At 39.2% G+C, this 17,306-nt stretch overlaps 1 protein-coding gene across 1 annotated transcript in view; it reads left to right on the top strand.

Moving 5' to 3' along the window:
• The window catches only part of CMTM8 (CKLF-like MARVEL transmembrane domain containing 8), a 35,337-nt gene extending 18,648 nt beyond the window's left edge, over window positions 1-16,689 (top strand). The window contains exons 2-4 of the mRNA XM_014937674.1: window positions 8,762-8,935; window positions 13,311-13,427; window positions 16,147-16,689. Of these exons, the coding sequence (XP_014793160.1) occupies window positions 8,762-8,935; window positions 13,311-13,427; window positions 16,147-16,230 (375 nt within the window). The 3' untranslated portion in view covers window positions 16,231-16,689. The remainder of the gene's footprint in view (window positions 1-8,761; window positions 8,936-13,310; window positions 13,428-16,146) is intronic.
• The last annotated feature ends 617 nt before the right edge of the window (window positions 16,690-17,306 follow it).

Below are 17,306 nucleotides of genomic sequence, written 5' to 3'. Positions count from 1 at the left end.
ACTTCCTTCTGTTTGTTTTTTAGCTTTCTGCCTGATGATTTAGCTGGATGCTTTTTGTGTTGCAGGTCCTAATCCAGTCCTTGTTCCTTTCATTATGCCACCCACCATTTCATAGGATGAGGGGTAATGGCTGCAAACTGGAAGAGATTAGATATCGAGAAGAATTAGATTTAGATTAGGTATCAGGAAGAAATTTTTCATTATGAGGGTGGTGAGGCACTGGAACAGGCTGCCCAGAGAAGTTGTGAATGTGTTCAAGGCCAGGCTGGATGGGGCTTTGAGCAATCTGGTCTGGTGGGAGGTGTCCCTGCCCAGGGCAGGGGGTTGGAACTCAATGAAGGTCCCTTCCAACCCAAACCATTCTGTGATTCTGCAGACTTCTTCATATCCTCCTTCAGTCTTCAACAGAAAATTGAACTCACATTTTTCCAACCTTAACTTTCTTTTCTTGCAGGAACCGTTCTCTGTGCTTTCCATCATCCAATTGAATCATTTTAGAAATGGGAGAAAGGAGTGAACAGAACATACTCAATGTGTGGGTACACCATTGATTTATAAAGCACTGTGATATGTTCTGTTTGATGGAGATTTTTATTTTTTTATTCCTTTCCTAACAGTTTCTAATCTTCTGTTGTGATGTTTTTGATCACATGGAACAAAATTTACAACTCAAGCACAGTCTTATTTCTTGTTTACTTTCTGAATATCAATTACCATACCTCTAGGTACTTTTTCAGACAAAACGTCCTGAGAAACTGTGAGAAACAAACTCTCTTGTAGTAATTTCACAATTTTGATGGGGGATTTTATCTCTCTAGTCTGTGTGTTTTCTAGAAAACATCTGTTGCTTTTTTAATTTAAGCTACCTCATTTTGATCTGTGTTATTGGTGATAGCTCTGGTGTTGCACATTCCCTGCATGTTTCTCAGGTGAAGGAATGTTTGAGCATTGTAATATGCTGCTGGGATGGACAGTGTGGTTTCCTTACTCTGTCTCACCCACCTTGGAGTATTTTTCTGGGCTAAAAGTTGCAGTGAGCCAGAGCACCCGTAGCACAGAAGACTCCTCACACATGAGTTGCAGTACAGTCGGTGGAGTCAACAGTGGAGGCTAGAGAAGGAGTACCTTTGTGACTTATATGCTTTGGTAGGTGGTAGACTTCTAAGGTAACTTGAAATTTGGGTGTTCTGCTGCATCTTCTTCAGGTACTATTGTCTTTATGCCTAAGCAGCACTGCAGTATTGCAATACCCATTCTGATCAGAAAAATAGGTTTACTGCTTGCAGACCAGCCACTAACCACCTCCCTCTCTCTGCTCTCCCCAGTGAGACTTTATAGTTTCTTGGGGGCTCTTGCAAGCTGCCTTTGCCTCTTGGTGTGAATCCTTTGTGAAGTGCAAGCTGATACCCTTATTTCTGCATGCCGTGGGCCAGTTCAGTGCATCCTCTCTGCATGGCTGATCTGGATAATGAGTGTCACAGTCTGAACATCAGGACCAGCTCTTCTTTACTGGATGGGTGTGGGGAGGTTTGTCCCTGGTTCTTCAGGCCAAGGCGCTCTTGGACTCTGTCCCAGGCAATCGAGGTAGGTGTGGGAGGACTTCCCTGCTCCGTGGAGCTGTGGGAAAGGCACTGGAGGTCCGTCAGCTGTTGAAGGGCTTGGTCTGAATTCTTGCTCTGGAACAGACGTGCTCTATTGAATGAAATCTCTGCCAGCAGGCCCTGACCCATTTCAGGCATGGCTCAGGAGGCTTTTCTGTGTGGCTTGTAATAGGATTTGGACTAAACTCTTGAGTAAGAATTCACTCATAAATGAAGATGTCCATCTGGAGTGTATTTTTGGCGCTTGCGGCTTCCAGTAGTTTTATTTCTTAGGAAATCTGTCCTAAAAAACAGCTGTGTGAGGGAGTTCTCTCAAGTGCTGGTATTGCTAGCATTTCAAGTCTTCATGTTTAGTCTGTTGTGAGGGATGCTTGCTGCTCCTGCCACCGTGGAGCCAAGAGTGTGACAGAAAGTTTGAAGACTTGTGGGAAGGCTCAACACTAAAACTGGTTGTGTGAAAATAGTTTAAAAGGTAGTCAATTTTTAGAAATTCTGTGAAAGTAGAAGAGACTGAATTTCGCAAAGTTCTATGACAAAGAGAAATTTTTTTCAAAGGTAGGAGAGACTTGAGTTCTGTAGCAGCTACTCAGTTTGACACCAAGACTTGTTCTGTATAAATGATAAAATGCTACATTGGTATGTCCATTATGACTCCTGGCATGTGAACACTGTCGATTTTTGGATTTTATTAGGCAGGCAAAGCCCTGAACAATCTCATCAAAAACACTACCCCCCCCCACTGGTATTCAGTGTTGTTGGTAACGAGGAGGGTTTGGTAGTGATGGGCTAATGTCAACTCACTGTAATGTTTTGTGTTAAAATAGTGTTTGAAGCTGGGGAAGAAAAGCAGTAGGCTAAGGCAATGTATTGATTAGATTATTACAGTGTACGTTAACACAGTCCTTGAAACTTCAAAGGCACTTAAGCAAGGATCTTATATCTCTAAAACATGTAGCGGAAAGATCTTTTTTGAATTTGCTTGTCTTAGCATCTTTACTCACTATTAATAGAAATCTTATTTAAGTTTGAATCATTCCAGTTTTAAAAGCTAAATTGTAAAACATGTTTATCACCTTTTCTCTGACTGTAACATAACAAGATTTCTATATTTTGTATTTTTGTTTGGATTGATATTTGATTGATGTATCTAGTACTTACAGGCTTTCACCATTTTTTCTTTATTTTTTTTTTCTTTAGGCTTTTTTCCTCCGTGGGCATTAAAATACATTTTTCTAAATAGTGGGTAGGAGTTCTGGTTTTTATTCTGCTTTTGTTTGCTTTTGGTCAGCTGTTTTGTTGTTGGTTATTTTTTTGTTTTCTTTTGTTTGGTTGGGTTTTTTAAGTTAAACAAATAAATTATCTTTATTTGGAGTAGTTTGTGGATAAACCTACATTGGATGATGCTGGTGTGCCCAGTGTGGAAGTGAACCTATCAAAGTTGCTTTGTGCAGACACTCTAACTTAGCAGAGTGTGAAAGATTGTGAAAGATTTCTGTATAGCTATCCCGTATTTCCAGTGTTCCCTTTCAAACTGCAGGGGTTTGCCACTGTATGCAGATTGCCTCTTTGATATTTCTGGTGGGCGGCTGAAGCCAGCTATTAAAGCATTTTTCTAAAAAACAAAAAAAAGCAATGATTGTGCTCTCTCTAGTGGCTGAAGGCGCAATTGTCTGTGTGTCACTTCAGAGACCCGATTTTAAGACATTACTTCAGTGCAGCGCAAACATTTACTCCATTTAGCCATAGCTGGAAGAAAAAAAAAATAAAAATCATTCTGTATCTGTCAAATACAAGACAATTAAACCTGCCTGCTCTTACGGCTGACTGTGCTGGGCATGTCTTAGAGGAACAATAGAAGAGGAATGTCCCTTTCCCCCTTCCTCCTTTTTTTTTTCCCCTCTTTAAGTACATCCACACCACCACCCCTCCACCACAGCCACCCCCCGGATATTTTGATTCACAGTATAAGATCCTGCATTTTTTGGTGTGATCTGCAGCATGACAGGTTTGGAAGAATGTTTGTTAATCTCGCCACATGCTTACAAACACCCAAGGAGGAGGCTCCCTGGGGTTTTTTTGCATTCAGAGAGTAGCCAAGGGAAAAAAAGGATGGAGGCAGAGACATTCACAGGCTGCTTGTGCTGCTGCTGAGAGAGCTCCTAACTTGTGATTTAGTACTGAAATAAAGATGTGCAATAATTTAGAATGGTCTCTCTTTTTTCTAGTCATAAATCTCCTTTCTTGGGAATGAGAGGCAAGATGTTTTGCTTTCTATTTGCTGGATTCTGTCCATGTTTAGGTGGCTTGAATACAGGAGACAACTGTTGCTGCAAATGCACAGCTCTTCTAATCTTCTTCTACCATCATTTCCATCTGTGCCAGTAGCAACTCTGCATAAATCCTGCAATACTTATGCATATAGAGAACTGAAATGGCCTTAGGAAGCATCTCCAGGATAAAGAGTAGGAAACGCTTCAGGCAAACATGCCAAATATTTTTGGGGTTTTTTTTGTTGTGTGGGTTTTGTTTTTTTTTTTTAATTTCATGAAACTAGGTGAGCCTTAGATTTTTCTGCTTGTCAGTTTTGCCACAATGGAACTAATTTTTGCTTTGAAAGGGTTGCATAAACTTTTAAAAATGGGTTGCTGAGTTAACCAGTCGAGATGAATGCTGCAGGATTTGTAATGCTGGCATTGCTGGGGAGGAGTCACTATTTCACAGGCTCTTTAAATACAGTTTGCAAGTACGAATTCAATTCTGCAGTTTTTAAGCTGCTTCAAAAAGCTAAACCAGATACACGGATTCAAGCTCACACCTGCTTTCATACCTGCTGACTTGCTCTACCAACATAAGGCTCAAGATGTGTCTCATCTACTAGGAAGCAAAGCCCTTTTTTTTTTTATTATTCTTTTCTTTTTGAGTGACTAAATAGTCTGATACTTTTGAAGTTCTCGGCACTGTGGAAAAATTATGACACATATTTAAGGGTTTGAATATGCAATTAAGCATCTAATTTTAAACGTGCACACTCAATATTGGACTTTGCTACAGAGTTATTTCCTCTTTATGGTTATCTGCCAACTGCTGAAGTATGCATCAGTACATTTGACATGTTAATGCATTCTAGTAATGGAGGTACCTGATCAAGCAGCAGCCAAATGATCACAAAATAGATGTCTGAGGTGAAATCGGAGACTACAATAAATAAAGGAAAAGTGCTTGTCTTTATCATTTACTGATGAGTGAAATCCTCGTCTCCCATCTGGTTTGAAAAACTGGACCCAGTTGGCAGAGCCCTTATATAGTCTTAGCACTCCCTTCTCATTGACAGCCACGTGCATTATTTTCTTCAGTGGTTTCCATGCTTTTTCCAATCTCTCTCAGAGTCTTCTTTTTTTTTTTTTTTTTTTTTTTTTTTTTTTTTTTACAGGATTGTTGTGTGTTCCTGTAATTCTACATAAGCATATTGTGATTTGCTTGTAAATTAAAATCAACTGCTTAGCTGTTACTCATACACTCTAGCATACCTGGTTATAATGTGGTCCAGGCCTTCCCCAGTTACTGAGTGGAGCTTTCTCCCCTGTCTTTCAGCTGACCTGAAGCAATGAAGGGGGAATTACTGTGGGCATGCCCCAGGTGTTGGAGTTGCTGGTCTTTGCCTTACGGTATGGCATACCTATCACTCACCTGCCAGGTTCTGTGTGCTAGATCCTCATTGAGATGGTATTTGAATATAGCCCAGTTATTCCCAGTGGGGAGGTCTGTTATCAAATCAGCAGGAAAAGCAGCGTTCTTGGCTCCAGCAGATGCACAAGTGTCATCCAGTTTGTACTGATCTGTTGAACAGCAACCGTGTAATGTAAGGGACAGTCAGAATATTAAGAGACAGGCTTTTAACACCACAGAAGCTATCTTAGTATTTAACATGCTGAGAAGACAAGCTAATCGCAAAAGGCTTGTCTAGACGTCTGTGTTCCTTTGACTCCTTAGGTATTTTGTAGATGCTGATGGCCAGTGTGAACTTTAAATCAATTTATTGCGTATGTTTACATATGCAATAAAACCATTTGCCATATCATTTAACTACACGCAGAGTGAATTGTTGACCATGAGCTGATCTGACCTTTTCAGGTCTAATCAAGAAATCTGAAATATTATTTCAGCCTGTCAGCTCCAAGAATGTGCAGTAATAGTATCTGGATCCAACTGAAAATGTCAGACACGCTCTAATATGCAACCCATCAAAGTTACGATGCATATGAACCAAGAACTGGTTAAGAATATAAATCTGCAGCATCCGTGGTGCATCTCAATTGCTTAGATAAATTGTTCAGCCATAGATACGGCCTGGCTAAAAACATGCATTAAAAGCAATTCTTTGGAAGACATATGAGATGTACAGCCATTTAAATATTAAAATGATCTTGAAAGAGGGGTGATAACACCAAGTTAGAATATTACTGGGAAAAACAGTGAGCAGTGAGAATATCAGTGTTCTAGTTAATGTCTTGCCAGCTTTGTTGTGTGGTAATGTAAGATTAGTGGTCTATTGTAACCTCAAAAATTTCCATTTTAATAATTTGCTGCTAGTGAAGTTTTTACTCTTTCCAGAAATAATGCATTATATAAGCAGAGGTGTCCTTGTAGATCTTATTTGTGTTGAATTTAGTATTACGCATTTTTCATACTCTTGTGCTTTTTAGGAAAAAGTCTATGTCTTTTTTCAAAAGCTTTCTAAAAACCAGCACCGTTCCCAGTAGGTTTATGGTGTCTAATGATTTTTAATTTCTTTGTTTTCTTTTTCGCGTCTTCTTCAAGCTTCCGTTTGTGGTATTTTACTAGATATTTCTATCTAGGATAATTCTGTCTTTAATAACTAGTTATCAAGTATGAGTCCAATTTTTCATTGGTATAACTTCTGGGTGATTAATTTACATTTGGACTAAAGTGGATGCACGCAATGAGAAGCAACTTTGTATCCTAAGAAAATAGTATTTTGTTAGCTAACAGTCTACGAGATTGTTTAATCTTAGAGCAGTTGTTAGACTAAAATTGAGTTGGTTTTTAATCTAATCATGAGTCATTCGTGCAATTTGAGGCATTATTAACTAAATTGCTACTATTAGTAAAATGTTGTTGGAAATAGAATTAAAATGAACTGTGAGAAACATTGCTGAACCGGTAACTTTGCATTAAAGAGTGGAGTGTATTTTAAACTAGTTCGTGCCATTTGAACTGTTCTCGTGAGGCGATGCTGCCCTCCCCTGGTGTGCTGCACAAAGTAGGAACTTTTATCCCAGTCTGAGCAGGCTCTATGGCTTTCTATGAAAGAGAAATTGCTGAATTGGTGAAAACAGTGAAAAAATGCTCTTAAAAAAACCATTATGTGCCTTCTCTATTACAAAACCAAAAAAAAAAGATAGCAGAATAGACATTTGTGCAGTGTGCATGGTGCAGCTATGGGTGGATGTACAAATAATACACTGGAATATACTGTGAATACACAAGACAAGAAATTGAGGGCTGAATTAAGTTTAGGTGGCAATTTGGAAGATGAACTGAAAACAAAATAACAGATAGCAGGTAGCTGCTGAAAGTTAGTGGGAGCGATCATAATAATCTTTTGTTTAACAGCATAGTTTTTGTCTTGTAGACAATGCTTAGAGATTTATAACTAATGATTACATGTTTCAATTCTGCAATAGAAAAGTAAATGGGACTGTGGCCAACAACTTGCCTGGGAATAGGATTAGCTCTTGTTCCTGTGAAGCTATAGCAAATCTTCTATCAAGGGCTATTGATTACAAAGATACCACCATATCAGGAAGTATCTTCACTGCACATTTCTGAGAGCTAAGGAAGGTCGTCCAAGGAAATATTACTATTGCTTCGTTCAATCTTAATATATTTCTTCAGACATCTGTTACTCACCACTGCTGGAGACAGAATACTGGGGTAGAAGGTTCTTTAGATTGTCCAGCTATGGCTGTTGTCTGTTAAATAAGTGTGTTGCTATTGACTTTAATTTTGTCTTCCTTCCATATCTCACTGCTAGGCAGTTTCACCAGAGTCCAGACAGCAGAAAGAAATGAGCCTTGTTTCAAATATAAGTATTTTATAGAATTGCCACATCTGACTCCAGTAAAGTGTGCGTGGTAGGGTTTGGGGTCTTTTTCTTTGTTTGTTTTTAATGTATAAAATATCCCTTTCTTTTCATAATTAGGATTTTTCAAATTGCTGGACAACTTGCAAAACACACAGCTTTTCTTTCAGCGGCTTCCTGATTTGACTTCTGTTTTGTTTGCTCCTCGTCCCTCTTAGTGCATTGGAGATCACCTAATGCTAGAGAAAACTGGAGAGAGTATGTTAAAATCTCTGGTTCATGTATCACTTCGTGTCTTAGATACTAACAGGTTGCCAGATTCAGGATCAGGAGGGAGTTTTTTTTCCCCAGACTGGTTTGCTTCAGGATTTTGCTTGAGTGTGAGTTCTTGTCTGCTACTTCGGGCCAGGTCACCTGGGAGATGTTTTTAGACCTGTGGAATATAATGACATTCCCCGCATGACCTGCTCAGGTCCAGTAGAACGTTACAGTGATGGTGGCTCTTGTTGTTTTACTACTACCTTTTATAATAAGGTCCTAGGAGTTGTTTTCTATCTGTGGTGGGTGCCTGCCAGTCCACAGAGCAGGTGTGGACCCTTTTGAACTAGACCCCAACTACTCAGTTACCTGTGACTGGCACATGAGACCCAAAGAACCTGGTGGTCTTTCACATACTACTGTTTCTGAAGTGACTTCAGTGACCCCAAAATAATAGTATTTACCTCCATGTACGTAAGCTAGTAGGCTATAAGAAGCAATCCTTTTGAGACTTAGCTGTAAAACCGCTGCAACTGTGGCTCCATGATAGTTAAAGGTGAGCTAAGTCAACACCAGGATGCCTTGTTTTGCCTTTAGCTTTGTGACGACATCTTGCCACAGCAAAACTAGTTTTATATGGCTTTCTTTTTTGTTAGATTAGTACTCTGTCAGTGTAGCATCCCAACTCAGCTCATCAAATGGTTATGTGTACGGAAGTGGTGTCGTTCCTTGACCTAGAACAAGTGTATGAGGTCTAAGACCATTTAACAGTTTTCTTTCTTCTCCATGACTTTTGCAGGTACTTGGGCTGCTGGTATGGACCTTGATTGCTGGAACAGAATACTTTCTATATCCAGCCTTTGGCTGGGTGATGTTTGTAGCTGTGTTTTACTGGGTTCTCACCGTCTTCTTTCTGATCATCTACATGACAATGACCTACACCAGGATCCCCCAGGTGCCATGGACCACGGTGGTAAATACACCCCTTCTTTGTTGTTTCGGGTTTGCTGGGTTATAAAGAGAATTAAACATAGAGGCATTCTGTGGGTGTCATTAATCAACTGCACTTGTGCTTTTTGCAGATTTTTCCCTAATTACTATGTGGCTGTGTGCCTGCAGTGTTTAACCTTCATACTACCCAGACACTTTTAAAACACTTTTCCTATGATGATTTCACCGTTTGTTCAGCGGTTGATGTAGTGACTTGATTTTTAATAATGTGCGTGTGACTGATACTTATGCACAGTGGCCTCTTTTTTTTTTCCCCTCCCTGAAGTGATTACCTCCCATGAAGAATGAGTCTGTTGCTGCCTCTGAGCTAACAGACCTGGCCATATGGCTTAAACAGCAGAAATCCCTATGTGATTCAACACCATGAATTGGAAGTGGGACCCTGGCTCTTAAGGACACAAGTATTCCTCTGCTAAAATAAAAGCAAAGGTGGTTCAGAGGTAGCAACAGTCTGACAATCTATATATTGCCTGCTGTGAAAATGGTGCTGAAAATTAGTGTTTTTTATATATGTAAAATATGTACAATGTAACCCTTTGCCTTACTTAATGCAAATCAGATAAACAGCTAATGTAATTACAGAAAAATTTCACAGGCACTTAAAATTCAGATCCGGTTTTTGTGGTTTGAACAAACCAGGCTAGCTGTACCTCTACACAGTATATTTTTACATTATTTTCATAACAGGCTGGTGTTCAGGGTAATAGATCCTAAAAGTCATTGTCATCTCAGCCAACTGGCTATTTGTGACCCATCCAAGGATTATTATAAATTTTAGCTTTGCATTTGTCTGATACACTAAGATACTGTTTGGGTTTTTTTAAGTAGCTAAAGATTACTGACTAGAATTCTGGTATTTTTGTAATAAAATATATTTGGCTTCTGTGTTGCAAACAGCTTGTTATCAGCTGTATTGCATACGTGACTAAAATTCAATACTCTTCGTCTTCCCATTTGTGGCTGTAATAAATAGCCAGCTATAGCAATTACTAATAAGAACAGCCAGGATAATGGGATAATGTTCAGATAGCTTCTGTGTTTTCAAGTTTCATGACCAGCAATTACCATTAAGGCTATAACACTGCTATAGAAATGTTGGATTATTTCAATTACAGCAGTAATGTGACTGGGTGCATTTAAAGGTGTGGGGTTTTTTTTCCCCCCATTGCATTAGATGTAAGTAAAGTACGTTCAAAGGGAAAGAATCTTTGTATCCATTTGGATACAGCTTTAGTCATTACCCTTCTTTCATCAATTTCACACTATTATCAGGCACCAGCTGCACATAAATGAGTTGCCCCTGATGTATTAGCAAGCTGGAGTATTTGATTTGTTTCTACTTCAGATTGAGTGTATTTCTTGCTCTGAGTTGCAAACAAGTTGTAGGTAAGATCACATAAATGTAGGTCTGAGAGGTAGTCTCCTTTTATAGTAAAGGGTAATATGAAGACAAAATAAATGCAAAATAAATAAATAATGCTTGCATTCCAGCTTGTTTTGCTTTAAGGTATTAAAAGAGCTGTTGGGAATAGACTTTGAGTTGGACCTCTGCCACTCCTGGCTGGCCAAGAGGAATGTTTGGTCTCTTTTCAGAGAGATGTTGTTAATGTCTTCATTCAAGACAGCGGAACACACACCTTTTTGACTGAGAGAGTTCACGCCCACCTTCCCCCAATTCTCTGAAGGATCCGGAATTTCAGTGTTTGCTAGTTACTGCTCTGCCTCCTTAGGGCTCAAACTGTGCCTATTGTATGCAGCATCCAAAATGACATCTGGGCTTCTCTGTCATAAATTTACTTTTTGCAGGTTAAGCACATTATGAAATTGCTTAAGATGCAGTTACTTTTACTGCAAATTAATCCAGAGGACATGCCTCAAAACTGACTCTTCTTAATAGTGCAAGTTCTTTGCTAAAACAATCAATGGAAGCTTTTAAAATCTGGTAAATTTGAATTTAAGAAGCAGATGGTAATTTAGCATGAACCATTTGGTTTGAGTAATATATTGGCAGTAAAGGCCCAATCAACTTGCATTGCATTCCGTCTTCCCCAACAGTGTTATTTCCCAGAGCAGCACTTCTCAAAAATTATGTGTTTTTTCCTTTTCTACATGACAAGAGATTGCAGGAATTTGTAGCTTTCCAGGGTAATTGAGTCTTTTTGGAACTAGAAATCTAAAAATAACAACAACAAATACTCTAGGCAATCAAATCCGGAGTTTGAAAATCAGTGCTTTACAGAAGTTCACCTGAACCTGCCAATTGTTGGCATCTTATGCAAAAATTGACAGTTTCCTATACTATTAGTGTAATGCCCAGGAGAAACAAGAGAGGTGAGGTCTGTGGATGGAGACAGTCACCTTTTATTAGCTCAACTGATACACATGAGATGAACCTCACTCATTTATAACTGTATGGATCAAACCTCAAGTGCCAGGCCTTGGACTCCCATCTGAGTGCCAAGGCACTGCCTGTGGTTCCCTGCAGAAAGGTGGGTAAGTGGCTCTTTTCCAAATGCCCTGAAGTTGCCAGAACCACAGGAGGACGTGCCTGCCCTTCAGCCTGCTCTGAAAACTGTAAGGAGGCTTTTTTGCATGGGAATTCTCATAAAGACAGTGGTAACCTGAAGGCTGACGTGTAGACAGAGGACAGCACAGCATGCTGCTCTCTGGAGGGAAGCTGCTCCCTGTATTTGAGAAAACCTGTGTTTGGGGAATGGTTTCCCTTTAGAAAACTTTGAACCCTGTGTGTCACGGGAGCGTGTGGCAGTGGGCCAGACTGCACCAAGTCTGAAGTAAACTCAGCTGGAATCAAATGTACTTGAGATGGACATTAGGAGCCTCCATACCAACCGCTTCAAGCTGTTGATCTGCTCTTTGGTGCACTGAGGGAATTGCTGATGTGGATACAGCTGCTGTTGCTGCCTTCTGAACTTCTCTTTTTTGGCTGCAGCTCTTTTTTTAGATGCTGCTAGAGTTGGTGACTAGTGAAGTCAATAGTGAATAATTGCTGGATATTCCCAGCATCCACTAACTCACACCATAGAAATGAACAAGTTGGAGCTGCACCAGTTATGGCAATGTTTAGAGTCAACTGGGGCAACAGAGTTAAGGGTTATATTATTTCTGTGATACTCTGGAGTGCAAACATGGGGCCAGAAGCTGAAGGGGGCAGATCATGGACAACGTTAGGACCTTGTCTAAATTGAGTTACTAATTCCTGGACTTGTAACTAAGTGCAAAGCATGTCACGGGTATTCCACTTGGACATGGCACCAGTGAACTAAGAGTATATTTTTATGTTGTTATGGCTTTAGACAATTAGCAGGGTGGAGTTTTTGTGGCTTTGTTTGTTTTTTTTTAAAGTAAGAATAAACTTCCTGCAGCCGTGACCAAGTAGTGAGTAAAGGACAAAGTATTAAAAGTGCTTAAAAAAAAAAAAACAACCCCAAAAAACCATGACAAAACCAACCAACAAACCCTCTTACTTTTTTATCTTATCTTTCATCTTCTTTGTCTTCTGTTCTCCCTTCCTTTCCTGTTCTCTCGTACATCCAAAACCCAAACTGTTCTTGTTTCTTCTCTACGTGAGATCAATGTTATCTGCTTTGCTTCTTTCTTAGTAATGAACATAGGTGCCCTGAGACATTGACTCTGCTCCTTGAAAGAGAAAATGCAGCATCTGCCATGGATGGGTCCCGATGACCCATATAGTCCATTCAGACTGTTCTCTTTCTTGGTTTTATCTATTTCTTTCTCCTCACAAAAACAGGCAGAAGGGGAAGGTACTGAAAGGTGGAAGAACATGACTGAAAAGGTTACACCCTCTTTATCTCCTCCAAAAGTGGAGAAAAACAGAGTTTTGGAAGCTTTATAGATATTTTTCTTATACCCAGGAGTCATTGATTCCCAGAGTGTAAATTTGTGTAGATTAGAAATGTAATCAAACTGCAATTTTGGGGGTTTTTTTGGTTTTTTTTTTCTCATGTAGTGTCATATTCTGACTGCCTAACGCTTTGATTGTAATAACCAAACTGTGTCCTTATTATCACTTTGGGAAAATCACAGCACAGCAGCTTTAAGCCTTCTGGACTCAGGACTCGGTGTGATGGAGAGGTTGTCCAAATTGTGCTTTAATGTTTATGGATCTCTAAAATAAGCAGTTAAATTTTGATCTTAAAGATAGAAACTTGGAATAAGGTAAAGATAGCTAAGAATCACATTTCTTGTGCCCATTGCGTGTGTACAGTATGTTTCAGATGAGTGTTGTAATGTTGGAATAGAAAATGGTGACAAAAATGTGCATATTAATGACTTAACTTTGTTTGTTTTTTCAACAGGGTCTTTGTTTTAATGGAAGTGCCTTCATTTTGTACCTCATTGCTGCCATTGTAGATGCATCTTCAGTTACCAAAGAACTGGACAAACACAATTACAACAGCTGGGCAGCTTCTTCAGTGAGTTCATTTTTTATTTAAATGGTTCTATGTCCAATAAAGTTTATCAAAAGGAGGCTGGCTGGAAGCACAGGTTGAAATGCATGTGTGCTGGATTTTGAAAAGCTGCAAACTGATAGAGAAGCTGACCCACAAAACCTATAGGTAGCTGTAATGCAGTTCATGGTTTTTGGAGGTGACTGGAAATACCACCAGGAGATGAGAGTCACATCAGAAAAGGCTGTAATGTTTCTAAGATCATGCTGCTTTTCCCCTCCCCTGCCCCCATTTATTACTAGCTCTCTGGCAGAGGGTGTAGCCTGCACATCAGAGTGGACAAAACAGATTGGATGAAAGCCAAGTCACCTCAATGCACTTGGACAACTTCAAAAGCAGTTTAAATTAACTCAGCTAACTTTGCACGCGTGTGGATTAGGTGCATTCAGCTTTTTGTGGGCTGAGCCAGACACACAGGACCTTTGAGTAGGTCCTGAAGTGATATTGCTGTTTCTATGGTGATCTCCCTCTTACAGCCTCAGCTTTTGATAATCTCTCCTCTGAGTTGGGTGGCCAATGTGTGAAAAATCATGTAACTTACCAGTGTTTTAAAGTGGATGCAAATCATTAATTAGTCTGATATTACTGCCTTACCACTTAGATTTGGAAATCCAAAGCAGTCAGTCAGTGTGGGTGATAAACAACTTTTTATTTTTAGAGCTGTGTCACTGTCTGAGCAGGTGAATGCATTCTCTAGCTAAGTTAAGGGAGTTGTAAAAGAACTTTTTGCACATTGTGCCGAATTCAGTTTTAGTTCCAAATTACAGCTACTTTACTGTTCATGCTTCTGCAGTTGTCCTCTCTGGACTATTCACAAATCCTGTCTTCTTTCTGAAGGTTATTGCATACGGCCATAAACACAGAGACTTGGACACCTTTTCTATTTATGTCTGGGGAACTGGATAATTATGTCCCTGTCAGTTAGTGGTGTTCAGGGTCTTCTCCTCTTGGCAGTTTGTAATTATTGATCTGTTACTCAGCCACTGCTGATGACAGGAACTTGCTTGCTGCTAGATAAGCTTCCATGCCGATTCAGGTTTTATGCAAAATGCATGAATGGTCAGTGTCTCATGGGATGTTTGGAATCCCTTCTAATACCTCCTAGTAGTGCTTAACTAATGCACTGTCTAAATAAACTATTAAATGTAGATTCTTGCTTTCTGAAACCATTAAGGGTTTCATGGATGGATGTTTGTGAGAATTTAGCAAACCATGTATCCCCCAAGTTCTCTGTTAAAAAGATTTTAGATGAAGCTTTTATTTCTTAAGAAACAAAATTATTGGAAAAGAAGAATGCTACAATTTTCTATTGTAATAATATTTTACATCATCTACAGTTTTTGGTGCCACAGGCTAAATTTACACTGGACAAGACTCACCAAGAGCCCTCTGTTGGAAGGTTTAGCTTTACTGCCTGTATGCGTGCTCAGTAGTGCCCTGCTCTCAGAGCTGAAGGGCTCACCCAGGCCAATGATGGTATAGAAGCAACAAACATTGGTAGCATCCTAAAATATTTTTACACTGGAAGGGAGCTCTGAAGGTGATGAACCCTCTCCCTGCTTAAAGTGGGGCTAACTCATATTGGCCTTGTCTGCTTGAGTTTTGAGTATTTCCAAGGATGGCTATTCCACACCACCTTTGGGGCTCTGCTACCATGTTTGATTGCTCTCATTGTGATTATTTTTATTTTTTTTCCCCTAATATCAAATTGAAATTTCCCTTCCTGTAATTTGTGTTTGTTCCCTCTTGTCCTTTCACTGCTCATCTCCAAGAAAAGTAGTATTAATCCTATTTGCAGTGTAAGCTTTATTTGGTTCAGTTACCAGCACAAAATATTCTGGTCTTAATCGTAAGACCATTTTGAACATTGTCTATTTTGAACAACATGCAGTGATTAACAGGAACTTAACCACTGGCACTGAATTGGCCTTTATCAGTACAACTGAAATAGTTCACAGCTGTTCTTTGCGTGCGTGTGCTGCAAGGACTGCAGAAGCAACACCACTGATACTGTAGTTTTAATCTTTAAACATAAAATAAATTTAGCCTGCTACAGAAGTCTTACTCTGTAATCAGTTTCAGACAAAGTAGTAATATCTCAGTGTGATTGCTGTCACTGTTATTTGCACTGAGGAATACCTTTATTTGTCAGTAGAGGACCTCTGGAATTGGTAACCTCAGTGGTACTGTGCTTTGAGAAGGTGTCTGGGCCTGCATTTGAATCGGAGTTTTCCCTGTAAGCGAACCTATTTTGATGCAGGGTGTGCCATGGTGAGGCCATTCCTGGAACATCAGAGCAGTGCACAGTGCCAGCTGAGCTGACACACATGGACTATCCTTCAGTCTTTGCCAGCAATTGATGTTAAAAGCAGCAAGTATAGGACTGGTGAGAGTCCATCCTAGAAGATCCATACTGAGGCAGTATCATGTGGAGATATGAGTTGAAACATGTCATGTTTTTCTGCTTCTAGGCCTGTGTTTCTAGGCATAACTTGAGCTTACTTACACAGTATTGACTGTGGTGGCCACACAAGTATAAGGAGGTGAAAGGGTGCCATTTTTGCCTGCTATTTTTCCTTTTTCCAAATCCCGTAACTATTTTTTTTTTAAATAGAAATGACACTGCTCTCAAAGGTATGTATTTTTTTCCTAATATATTTTTTTTTCTCCCCTCTCTCTACAGTTCTTTGCCTTCGTGGTTACCTCCTGCTATGCTGGAAATACGTATTTTAGCTTTATATCTTGGCGATCACGAACTTTGCAGTAAATATTTTGTTAAAATGAATTCTGTAGTATAAAGTATCTTGAGGATTATACTCTTTTGATAAAAGCTTGGAAGAGGGAAGAGGTCTTTTTGAACATTTCTGTTAGAATGGATGCGATATATTTTAAGATGAGATTAAAATGATTATTTATAATGTCATCTTTAGAGTCATCTAACACTGACTTTGTACTGTATAATAAAGTTTCATACTGCTACTTTTAAAATTAACATGGTATTTTTCTAGATATTGTATAGATATTACTAAACCTTTAATAAATCTTACTCAATGTGCCAATTTTGTAAATGCAACTTTTTAAATGCTACAGGTATAATTCTGATACTGAATGCTGCAAATCTAAACTAAGATTGATACTGTCTCATTATGTATAAAAAGTGACATTGTGCAGAAAAAAAACCAACATCCGAAACTTTAAAAATAAATAAATAATTGACACAACTGTGCATGTTTTGTAAACTGGGAGTAGAAAGTTGCTTCTTTAAATTTCTTTTTCACAGTGCAGTATATGCTGCTAAGAATTCTGATGGTCCTGTCAGTTTGCATATTCTACCAGCTTCTCACAGTCACGAGACTGCTTTTGGAACCTGTTCCTGTAGGTCTGAAGGAACGTTGCGCATGAAAACATTGTCTTAACAGGTTTCTCACATCCAGCAGGCTCCAAGGCAAAAGTCTAGACGACAGCCCCTTAATGCTCAGTGTTTAACCTACTGGGAATATCACAAATACCTACTAAAGGTAATACATTCTGTTTCTCAGGGGACTGGTTTTTTTCTTTTCTCTTCATGTTAGGCCATTAATCTGTCCTAATTAAAATCTAGGCTTCTAAATCCTATTAAATGATATAAAGATTAAATCCATAGAAGAATTGTCAAGATGCCAGTGCTAGAAACAAAGAATTTCCTCCCTCCTTCGCTGTCTACTGGCATAATCTGTGAGTTGTTAGTTTAACAAATGAAGTTTTTAATTTGAAGCTCATATTTAAATATCTTTGAGTCAAGCAGAAGTATGACAGAAGATTATGAATTTCAAAACAGATACCTTTGAAAATTACTTTCAAATA

The sequence above is a fragment of the Calidris pugnax genome, unplaced genomic scaffold, assembly GCF_001431845.1.
Source record: "Calidris pugnax isolate Ruff unplaced genomic scaffold, ASM143184v1 scaffold11, whole genome shotgun sequence".
Taxonomy (NCBI): domain Eukaryota; kingdom Metazoa; phylum Chordata; class Aves; order Charadriiformes; family Scolopacidae; genus Calidris; species Calidris pugnax.
This window is presented reverse-complemented; position numbering and strand designations above follow the sequence as displayed.